The 12,534-nt window shown below is 35.6% G+C and overlaps 1 protein-coding gene across 11 annotated transcripts in view; it reads right to left on the reverse strand.

Moving 5' to 3' along the window:
- Positions 1 to 12,534, reverse strand: part of CAPS2 (calcyphosine 2) — a 94,766-nt gene that overhangs the window by 31,603 nt on the left and 50,629 nt on the right. For all 11 annotated transcript variants that reach the window (XM_077111457.1, XM_077111459.1, XM_077111454.1 and 8 more), the window contains 3 exons: positions 8,965 to 9,039; positions 8,017 to 8,112; positions 7,834 to 7,927 (listed from right to left, as the gene is read on the reverse strand). In XM_077111457.1, the coding sequence (XP_076967572.1) occupies positions 7,834 to 7,927; positions 8,017 to 8,112; positions 8,965 to 9,039 (265 nt within the window). The remainder of the gene's footprint in view (positions 1 to 7,833; positions 7,928 to 8,016; positions 8,113 to 8,964; positions 9,040 to 12,534) is intronic.

Genomic DNA, 12,534 nt, shown 5'->3' on the forward strand with positions numbered 1-12,534 from the left:
CTCCCTCAAGGAATTCTGACCCCAGGGTCTGGAAAAGTGAAGCAATTAAAGCCAGCCTACAACCTCTCCTCTGTCTCAACCACACCCCCAGCAGGAAGAGTCTACTGAAGTTAAAAGTACCACATCACCTTATGCTGGTGGGACCTGCAGGCAAAAAAGTGCCACATACTGGGCAGGATAGGGAAAACACAGATTCTGGTGGCTTCATAGGGCCTTTCAACCCGCTGGGCCTCACCCTCAGGGAAAACTGATGCAGGTGACTCTTTCCTCCTGTGATGAGGCCAGTTGGGTCTGGGAAAATCTGGCTGGGGTCTATAATACCTAGGTAGACCCTCCTAAGGGGGGAAAAAGGCACCATACAGACAGGGCAAGACACAAGAAAACAAGAAGCAAAAAATTCTGATCTGCTAAATGAAATCTAAGCTAGAGATCCAGAATATGCTGAACTGAATGTTAAAGAACAGATAGACAACAAAGTCATCCAACAAGAAAATCTAGGTAAAAAAAAGTGAAAACAATCTCCAGAATAAACTAATTAAGGTAATTAAATGCCCCATGCCAGCAAAAAATAATGAATCATACTAGGAAAATAGAAGGTATGGCCCAGTCAAAGAAACAAACCAACAATTCAAATGAGATACAGGAGTTGAAACAACTAATTCAGAATGTTTGACCAGACATGGAAAACCTCATCAAAAATCAAATCAATGAATTGAGGGAGGATAAAAAGAAGGAATCAAAAGACTGAAAAAAATATCACAGAACTTATGAGAATGAAAGGCACAGTAGAAGAGATGGAAAAACAATGGAAACCTACAATGTCAGATTTCAAGAGGCAGAAGATAGGATCAGTGAACTGTAGGACAGAACATCTGAAATCTGACAAGCAAAAGAAAATATAGGGAAAAATGGAAATATATGAGCAGGGACTCAGGGAATTGAAAGATAACATGAAGTGCATGAATATACATGTTGTGGGTGTCCCAGAAGGGGAAGAGAAGGGAAAAGGAGGAGGAGAACTAATGGAGGAAATTATCAGTGAAAATTTCCCAACTCTTATGAAAGACTCAAAATTACAGATCCAGGAAGTGCAGTGTACCCTAAACAGAATAGACCCAAATAAACATACTCCAAGACACTTACTAATCAGAATGTCAGATGTCAAAGAGAAAGAGAAAATCTTGAAAGCAGCAAGAGAAGAGCAATCCATCACATACAAGGGAAGTCCAACAAGACTATGTGCAGATTTCTCAGCAAAAACCATGGAGGCAAGAAGACAGAGGGATGATACATTTAAATTACTAAAAGAGGAAAACTGCCAACCAAAAATTCTATATCCAGCAAAATTTTCCTTCAAAAATGAGGGGGAAATTGAAACATTTTCAGACAAAAAATCACTTAGAGAATTTCTGACCAAGAGACCAGCTCTGCAAGAAATACTAAAGGGAACACTAGAGACAGATAGGAAAAGAAAGGAGAGAGAGAGGTGTGGATAAGAGTGTAGAAATGAAAACACAGTAAAGGTAAAAAGAAGAAAAATTAGATATGACATATAAAATCCAAAAGGCAAATGGTACTGCCTATACAGTGATAACACTAAATGTTAGTGGATTAAACTCCCTAATCAAAAGACACAGACTGGCAGAATGGATTAAAAACAGGACCCATCTATATGCTGTCTACATGAAATGCATCTTAGACCCAAGGATAAACATAGGTTGAAAGTGAAAGGTTGGGAAAAGATATTTCATGCAAATAACAATCAGAAAATAGCAGGAGTACCTATACCAATATCCAACAAATTAGACTTCAAATGTAAAACAGTTGAAAGAAACAAAGAAGGACACTATGTATTAATAAAAGGAACAATTCAACAAGAAGACATAACAATCATAAATATTTCTGCACAGAACCAGAATGCCCCAAAATATGTGAGGCATACACTGCAAATACTGAAAAGGAAATAGACACATCTACCACAATAGTTGGAGACTTCAATTCCCCACTCTCATCAATGGACAGAAAATCTAGACAGAGGATCAATAAAGAAACAGAGAATTGGAATAATATAATAAATGAGCAAGACTTAACAGATATTTATAGAACATTACACCCCACAACAAGAGGATATACCTTTTTCTCAAGTGCTCATGGATCATTCTCAAGGATAGACCATATGCTGTGTCACAAAGCAAGTCTCAATAAATTTTGAAAGACTGAAATCATATAAAACACTTTCTCAGATCATAAAGGAATGAAATTGGAAATCAATAATAGGCAGAGTGCCAGAAAATTCACAAATATATGGAGGCTCAACAACACATTCTTAAACGACCAGTGGGTCAAGAAAGAAATTACAAGGGAAATCAGTAAATATCTCGAGGCAAATGAAAATGAAAACATAACATATCAAAATTTATGGGATGCAACAAAGGTAGTGCTAAGAGGGAAATTTATTGCCCTAAATGCCTACATCAAAAAAGAAGAAAGAGCAAAAATCGAGGGATTAACTGTCCACTTGGAAGAACTAGAGAAAGAACAGAAAATTAACCCCAAAGCAAGCAAAAGGAAAGAAACAATGAAGATTAGAGCAATAAATGAAATTGAGAACATGAAAACAATGAAAACCAACCTGAAGTTGGTTCTTTGAGAAAATCAATAAGATTGATGGACCCTTAGTAAATTGACAAAAAAAGAAGAGAGAGGATACAAATAAATAAAATCAGAAACGGAAAAGGAGACATAACGACTGACCCCACAGAAATAAAGGAAGTAATGAGAGGATACTATGAACAACTTTATGCTATTAAACTCAATAATGTAGATGAAATGGACAACTTCCTAGAAAGACATGAACAACCAACATTGACTTGAGAAGAAACAGATGACCTCAATAAACCAATCACAAGTAAAGAAACTGAATTAGTCATTAAGAAGCTCCCCAAAAAGAAACGTTCAGGATCAGATGGCTTCACATGTGAATTCTACCAAACATTCAAGAAAAAATTAGTACCAATCTTGCTCGAACTCTTCAAAAAACTGAAGAGGAGGGAAAGCTACCTAACTCATTCTATGAAGCCAACATCACTCTCATACTAAAGCCAGACAAAGTTATTACAAAAAAAGAAAACTACAGACCAATCTCTCTAATGAATATAGATGCAAAAATCCTCAACAAAATTCTTATGAATCGAAACCAGAAGCACATTAAAAGAATTATACACCATGACCAAGTAGGATTCATCCCAGGTATGCAAGGATGGTTCAACATAGGAGAATCAATTAATGTAGTACACCATGTCAACAAATCAATGCAGAAAAACCAAATGATCATCTCAATTGATGCAGAGAAGGCATTTGACAAAATTCAACATCCTTTCCTGTTGAAAACACTTCAAAGGATAGGAATAGAAGGGAACTTCCTCAACATGATAAAGGAAACATGAAAAACTCACAGCTAACATCATCCTCAATGGGGAAAAACTGAAAACATTCTCCCTAAGATCAGGAACAAGACAAGGATGTACACTATGGCCACAGTTATTCAACATTGTGTTGGAAGTTCAAGCCAGAGCAATTAGACAAGGAAAAGAAATACAAGGCATCAGAATTGGAAAGGAAGAAGTAAAACTCTCACTGTTTGCAGATGATACTATATATTGAAAACCCTGAAAAATCCACAGCAAAACTACTAGAGCTAAGAAATGAGTACAGCAAAGTAGCAGGTTACAAGATCAACACTCAAAAATCTGTGGCGTTTCTATACACTAGAGTGAACAATCTGAGGAGGAAATCATGAAAAAAAAAATCCATTTACAATTGCAACCAGAAGAATAAAATATTTAGGAATAAATTTAACTAAAGAGACAAAAGACCTATACAAAGAAAACTATAAGAAATTGTTAAAAGAAATCACAGAATACCCAAATAAATGGAAGGGCATACCGTGTTCATGGATTGGAAGACTAAATATAATTAAGATGTCAGTTCTACCTAAATTGATTTACAGATTCAATGCAATACCAATTAAAATCCCAACAACTTACTTTTCAGAAATAGAAAACACAATAATCAATTTATCTGGAAGGGTAGGGTGCCCCAAATAGCTAAAAGTATCCTGAGAAAGAAAAATGAAGTCGGAGGTCTCACAGTACCTGACTTTAAGGCATATTATGAAGCTACAGTGATGAAAACAGCATGGTACTGGCATAAAGATAGATATATTGACCAATGGAATCAAATAGAGTGTTCAGATATAGACCCTCTCATCTATGGACAATTGACCTTTGATAGGGCAGTCAAGCCAACTCACCTGGGACAGAATGATCTCTTCAATAAATGATGCTTAGAGAACTGGATATCCACATGCAAAGAATGAAAGAGGATCCATATCTCACACTCTATACAAAAATTAACTCAAACTGGATCAAAGACCTAAATATTAGGTCTAAGATCTAAGATCATAAAACTGTTAGGGAAATTGTCCCTACTGACATTGTAGGGAAATACCTTATAAATCTTATAATAGGAGGTGGTTTCCTAGACCTTATACCCAAAGCATAAGCATTGAAGAAAGAAAGAAAGAAATGGGAACCCCTCAGAATTAAACACTTTTGTGCATTAAAGAATTTTGTCAAGAAAGTAAAAAGAGAGCCTACATAATGTGAGACAATATTTGGAAACAATATATCAAATAAAGGCCTAGTACCCAGAAGATATAAAGAGATTGTTCAACTCAACAACAAAAAGACAGACAACCCAATTACAAAATCGGCAAAAGACTTGAACAGACACTTCTCAGAAGAGGAAATACAAATGGCCAAAAGGCACATGAAAAGATGCTCAACTTCCCTGGCTATTAGGGAAATGCAAATCAAAACCACAATAAGATATCGTCTCACACCCACCAGCATGGCCATTATCAATAAAACAGAAAATGATAAGTGCTGAAGAGGATGTGGAGAAAGAGGCACACTTATCCACTGTTGGTGGGAATGTCAAATGGTACAATCACTGTGGAAGGCATTTTGGCGGTTCCTCAGGAAGCTAAGTATAGAATTGCCATATGGCCTGGCACTACCATTGCTAGGTATCTACTCAGGGAATATGAGGGCAGAGACACAAATGGACATTTGCACACCAATGTTCACAGCAGCATTATTTACAATTACAAAGAGATGGTAACAGCCAAACTATCCATCAACAGATGAGTGGCTAAACAAGCTGTGGTATATGCATGCGATGGAATATTATGCAGCTGTAAGACAGAATAAAGTTATGAAGTATGTAACAACATGGATGGACCTTAAGGACATCACGCTGAGTGAGATTAGCCAAAAACAAAAGGACAAATACTGTATGGTCTCACTGATACGAACTAACATTAATGAATGAACTTGGAGAATTTCAGTTAAGAATGGAGACAAACAGGAGATAGATATAGGGTAGATATTGGGTAACTGGAACTGAAAGGATACAGATTGTGCAACAGGACTGATTGTAAAAATTCAGAAATGGATAGCAAAATACTACCTAACTGTAATACAATAATGTTAGAACACCGAATGAAGTTGAATGTGAGAATGATAGAGGGAGGAGGTATGGAGGCACATACACATATGGAGGAAATCAGAAGGAAAGATATATAAGACTGAGATGGTATAATCTACGAATGCCTAGTGTATAATGATAGTGACTAAATGTACAAATTTAAAAATGTTTTTGCATGAGGAAGAACAAAGGAATGTCAATACTGCAGGGTGTTGAAAATAGATGGTAATTAATATTTTAAAATTTTAACTTATGTGTGAGACTAAAGCAAAAAATGTTTATTTGGTACAAAATTTATATTTTGACTAGTGCATTTCCTAATATAACTTATGTAGACAGCTTAACTGAACATTGATAAGTACATGGAACCTTGGGTAGGGCGTGAGATTTTGTAGATTTGCCAAAGTGATGCCCTAAAAATCCCAGAGTGATTTTAACAGTGAATAAAAAAGGATTTTTAAAGTCCCCTTGGGGGAACGGTGAGTAAGGGGGAGAATTCAACTTCCCCAAGTGGAGAATTCTCGATATTCTCACAAGCAGTGGGGGACAACCAAAGCAATAGCCTGAGCCCCCAATCTTGGGGTTTATTCATATGAAACTTAATCCTGCAAGAGATAGACTAAGCCCACTTAAAATTAGGCCTAAGAGTCACACCCAAGAGAACCTCTTTTGTTGCTCAGATGTAGCCTAGCTCTCTAAGCCAATACAACAATCAACTCACTGCCCTCCCCCTCTCTACGTGGGACATGACTCCCAGGGGTGTGGACCTTCCTGGCAACATGGGAAAGAAATTCTAGAATGAGCTGGGATTCAGAATCAAGGGATTGAGAAAACCTTCTCCCAAAGGGGGAAGAGTGAAATGAGACAAAGTGTCAACAGCTGAGAGATTCCAAACAGAGCCGAGAGGTTATCTGGAGGTTATTCTTATGCATTAAATAGGTATCACCTTATTAGTCAAGAGGTAATGGAGAGGCTGGAGGGAACTGCCTGAAAATGTAGAGCTGTGTTCCAGTAGCCATGTTTCTCGAAGATGACTGTATAATGATAAAGCTTTCGCAATGTGACTGTGTGGTTGTGAAAACCTTGTATGTTATGCTCCTTTTATCTACCTTATCGATAGAAGAGTAAAGCATAAAGATTAAAAATAAATAATAGGGGGAACAAATGTTAAAATAAATTTAGTAGATTGAAATACTAGTGATCAATGAAAGGGAGGGGTAAGGGGTATGGTATGTATGAATTTTTTTCTGTTTTTCTTTTATTTCTTTTTTTGAATTGATACAAATGTTCTAAGAAATGATCATGATGATGAATATACAACCATGTGCTGATATTGTGAATTAGATTATATATGTAGAATGGAATGATCATATGGTAGGAACATTTATGTTTAAAAAACATTTTAAAATAATAGAAATAAAAACAGATTTAAAGATATTGAGTTACTTACCAAAGAGCAAGAAACAGAAAATTTAAAGTGGTTGCCACTGGGAATTGTGGCAACCTTAGTTGAGGGTTAGAAGGGACAGGTCAAAAGACTGATATTTTTCATTGTAATGAAATTTTAATTTTAATTTTCAAGTGTAAGTATATATTGCTTAAATAAATATTAAAATGATTATATTAAAAAAGGTACTTATTCACTGTTCAATCTCCAGAACTTTGCCTATGAATATATACATTTTATATGAATGATTGCTATAACTATAATATTCTATGAATAATTTTAATCATCAGACACATCAGTATAATGTAAGACTTAAGAGTGCTATATAAACTGCAATGGACTCAGACAGATTTAGCCTTAGGAAATACCAACAAGGAAAGGGGAAGAAAACAACATTGCCTATGATCAGCCCATTCTAGGGAATCCTTATAAACACTGTATGCAGGTGTTGCCCACAGGGAGAAAATGGCAAAGAGAAAAGGCTATCAGATACTGTATACGCCATACCCGAGGCCAAGCATCCCCCCATATAACAGAAACCCTGCATCCTGAGAGGATAACCTCCTTTCAAAGGAGCATTACTCCTGGTGCACTTAAGGTAGCCTCTTACCCAATGGTAAGCAGCCTTGTAGAGTCAGACCAGTAAGAGATCTGGGCTTAAGAAGCAGGACCTTCTGGGGAAACATCAAACATTAGCCATTCATGCAAACCTCTACTCAGGAAGGGGGAGAGAAAATAGAGACTAGAAACCCCGCTCCCCCAGGCTCCTTCTAAAATCTAATATCTGATATTAAAATGTTTGTGCACACACACAAACACACACACACTTAACTTACAATATAAAAATCACCAAGTTGGTATTGGTTTCCTTTTCTTCGTCCACACTGATGACTATAAACACTTTTTTGAATAAAAGGCAGCACATTTGTTCTAGAAGTTAAATGACAAAATAAGTAAAGTTATTCTGCTTCTCTCAGAAGTAATCATCTTGAGAATTGTAACAATGTTTTATGGCATACCTATTTTTCCCAAACTGCCGATATTCATAAATAGTAAGGGACTTGTCATGAATGAAAAAGAATCCAATTAGCTCTCTGCAAGCATCACGTCCATTTCTATAAAAATGGAAATATCATATTCAAAAATAGAATCATTTCCAAATTAAATAAAAATAACTAAAACTGTGCCTTGCAAACTGGGCTAGCAAAACTCCCTTGAGTTTGTGACAGTGAATAATGATTATAGGAACCAAAGGAAAAATACAGCACAGCTTGCCAAAGTGTCAATTTAACTTAGGTTTGGATGGAAGAAAAACTTTTTTTATACTAATAATGAATATGAATATATTACAGGGCAGATTATCAATGCAACATAGACTTTTAAGATAAAATGGGAGACCTTTAAAAAATATAACACAGCAAGCCACTCAAAGATACAGTTATTTTCTATTGTCAAAGAGAAGTTTTAAAATAACTGATCAAATATGATAATTAAAAAAACGTATTTTCCTAGTATTAGAACACAAAGAACATCAGATATCATTGTGTATACTGAAAGTTTATAAGGTTGATATGTATTTAAGAATCACTTCCTTGTCAATTACTGCAGCTATGAAAAAATCTATTAACCTGAACCATTAAAATGAACCTAAAGCAGTTTACATAGAGAATAACTTTAAATGGTTTAGAATCTTCTAGTAGTAATACATAATCTCAAAAAAATTCACTTCTAAGTTTCCTTTTAAGACATTTTAAAATCACTTTTTAATAACTTCTAATTGAAACTTTAAAATTTCACATTTCCTACAATTTTTGTAATGGAAATTATTAACTTGAATTATTTGTTCTAAATTGAAATTTTCATTTAAATGGACAAATCTAACTAGTCTCATTATAATTATGTCTATATGAAAAGGTAAAATTTTTTTATAATTATAGCATTTAAAAATTTTATAAAATCATAATTACCTTGTTATGATCCTACCATCAAACTGTAATTTATTAGAAAGCACATTCTCAGTTAATGTAGAATGGGTTCTTATCCTGTTAAGAAATGTATCTGTTAATTTTTTAATGTAATAATGTTTTAAATAATCTTTTCTCCATTTGATTTAAAGGATAAAAGTACAAAAAAGGTTACGTTAATACTTTGTCTAAGAAATCGATTATATTTTGAAACACAGCATAGATTGGATAAAGGTGAAAATGCAAACCTTTCCATTTAATATGGTTTTTTTGGGTATTTTTCAGATTACAAGTTGTAGTAGACATGGAAGCAATAACCCCGAGATACAGTCAGTTCTCAGTACATGGATGATTTTTAGCCCATAGTACTAAAAGTGCTGTAAAATATATGGAACAGAGATAGCACATTCGTAACTGACACTGTTTCAGAGCTATTGAAAACCATGTCTAACTCCATTCTCCTTTGCCTCCTTCCTAGAGGAACTTGCTAGAATTTGCTTTCTTGAAATCTGTTGCAAGAAATGGTAGGGGCAGCTAAAGAACACTGTTCTCCCAATAAGCTTGTAAAAAAGCCTTTCCTAATCCTGATATAAGAGAAAGGCATGAGAAGGATTCCTGCCTGTGAGTGTGGCAGGGATATCACACTGTAAGCTACTGACCTGCCATCTAGCAACCTTGAGAGAAAGGCCAGTAACTTTTCAGGGAAACCAGCCCAGAACTGTGACATCACTGAGTCACTGAGCCAAAACCAAAAACTACCTACCTTCAGGCAGCTGCTTGTATAGGAAAAATAAATCTTGCCTTGTTTAAGTCACTATCAGACACATTTTCAGTTATGTGTAGCTGAAAACATTCCTTACTGAAATAACAGAAGAGTGAAAAAAGAATGCTGGAAGAAGTTCCAACCTTGGCATAGAAAGGAACCAGCTGTGAGACCTCAGACAGGTTATTTCATCTCTATGACCTTCTGACAGCACTGAAAGGTCTCACAAAGTCTGCCAGCTCTAAAATTCTGTCTGATCATATGAGGCAAAACCCAAATTCACATACTTTTGGCACCCCACTACTAATATTCTTCATGTTAAGAAAACTGACAATTCAGTGATGTAACTTTTCTCCCCTTTCCAAATAAATTTGTGTGTCCCCATAAAACCATGAGTAAAATGGAATTGTAACAATGTAAATAGTAAGAAAGTGTGTGGGTAATTGGAATCTTGAAGAGCTATGCCAATATACAATCTAGGTCTCTGCAAATAGGTTCCAGGGAACTAGAGCCTGCCAAACAAATGAGAATTTGTGAACACAGATGGAGTCTTAAAAGCTTAGCTGTCTCAATTCAATGTTATGCATTGGTATTCAAATATTGTTTCATAGAAGCTATATTAATTGAGTGCCCACTAGGAGCTTGAAGCAATTTTAAATGCTGATAAAACAATGGCAACAATAGTAGCCACCATTTATTGAACAGACTGCAAATGCTGAAGAGTATTAAATGCACTTTATGTTTATTGATTCATTTAATTCTTGCAATAAGTACTATTGTCCCCATTTTATGAATAAATTTTACACAGGCAGAGAGAGAAGCTAAGTAATTTGCCTAAGGCCAAAGAACAAGTAAGTAGCAGAGCCAGGAAAAATTTTGCTCTTAGCCATTATCTTATATTGCTTTTGTCAGTGGTGAAAAGAACTCACTTAAACAGTGACTAGTTGGAGCTATAGCTTCAAGGAGCCTAGAGCTTTCTTGAAAAGAAAAAGAAAAAAGAAGCAAACAGACAGTTACATTATAAAATGCAAAGTGCCATATTGGGATTTAGGTGCTGTCATGGTCAGGTTCATGTATCAAGTTGACCAAGTGGTGGTAGCTGTTTGGTTGGGCAAGGGCTGGCCTGTCTGTTGCAATGAAGACATTTCATAGAATTAGATCAGGAGCACATTAGCTGCATCCACAGCTGATTCGATTTGTAATCAGCCAAGGGGAGTGTCTTCTGCAATGAGTGATGCTTAATCTAATCACCAGAAGCCTTTTAAGGAGGATTCAGAAGGGACAGGCTCTCTTCCTGCATTAGTTGGTGAGCCTCTCCTATGGAGTTCGTCCAGACCCTCCATCAGAATCATGGGCTTCCCAGCCTGCCCTGTGGATTTTGGACTGTGCATTCCCATGGTCACGTGAGACAATTTTATAAATTTTATATTTGCGAGTGTTCCCTGTTTGATTTTGTTTCTCTAGAGAACCCTAACTAATACAGATGCTTAACATGTGGCACCAATACTTCCCTCTACTCAAGTTCTTAACCAATACAGAAATAAGAATCAGACAGATGAAAACCAAAATATGAGTTTTATCATTGATAAAGCTTTAGGAAAACATGGCTTAAATATATGGTAAGAATAAGCTAAGTCTTCCACACTAAAATTGAACACAAAGATGTAGTATGCTGAGACAATACTGAAGATAAACAAAGTATAGGTATTTACCATACTATATAGTAAAGTCACTCATTCTGTTGAGAAGGGTCCCTTTAAAGCTCCACGCAGAAAGCAGAAATGTGTGATTCTACAGGCAGCTGGTTCTCATGATAAAGGGAAGAGGAAGATGTTGGCTACGCATGCCAATTTCTACTTTCAACTTTATAAAGCAGAATTCTCTCCTCCTTTGAGGAAAAGGGATGAAATCTAATCAATCTATCAATTCTTATGAGATTTTTCATGGAACTGGAATAGTCATGTCTAAAATTTATGTTGACGAGGAAAAGCTCTAATATACTGAGACAATATTGAAGATAAACAAGGTATGGATAATAACATACTATATAGCAATGCTAATTAAGGCAGGATAATCTTGGTGTCAGAATAGATAACAGATAGATGTAATTGAGGAGACTTGGTATATGACATAAGTGGCATTACAAGTTAGAGGGACAATGATTTGTGGTAGGCAAAGGCTTCTTAAAGAAGATACAAAGGATACTAAGAATATGGGGGAAATTTTCATTGAATTGGGCTACATTAAAATCAGTAACTCCTGTTCATCAAAAAACACCATCAAGAGAATGAAAAAGTGACCACTGAGTGAGAAAAGATATGTGCAACACCACAGCTGACAAAGGACTCATAACACGAATATATAAATTCCACAAATCATTAAGAAAAAGACAAACAATCCAAATGACTTGAATAGGTATTTCTCATCAGAGGATATCTTAGATGGCCAGTAAACTAAGGGGGAAATGCCCAATTTCATTAGTTACCAGTGAAATACAAATTAAAATCTCAATGAGACTACACACACATAAGAATTAAAATGGAAAAAAATACAATATCAAGCATTGGCAAAGACGGGATGCAACTAAAACTCTCACACACTACTGGTGGGAATATTAATTTGTACAACAACCACTTTGGAAAACTATTTAGCAATATCTTTTAAACCTGAAAATACGCTTACCAAATGATCTATCAATTTCATCTCTAAGTATATATTCAGCAGAAATAAGCACATATTTTCACCAAAAGGCATAAACAAGTGGGACACATGAATAGTTCAGTGGTAGAAGTCTCATCTACCATGTGGGA

Source organism: Tamandua tetradactyla, chromosome 7 (assembly GCF_023851605.1).
Source record: "Tamandua tetradactyla isolate mTamTet1 chromosome 7, mTamTet1.pri, whole genome shotgun sequence".
NCBI lineage: Eukaryota > Metazoa > Chordata > Mammalia > Pilosa > Myrmecophagidae > Tamandua > Tamandua tetradactyla.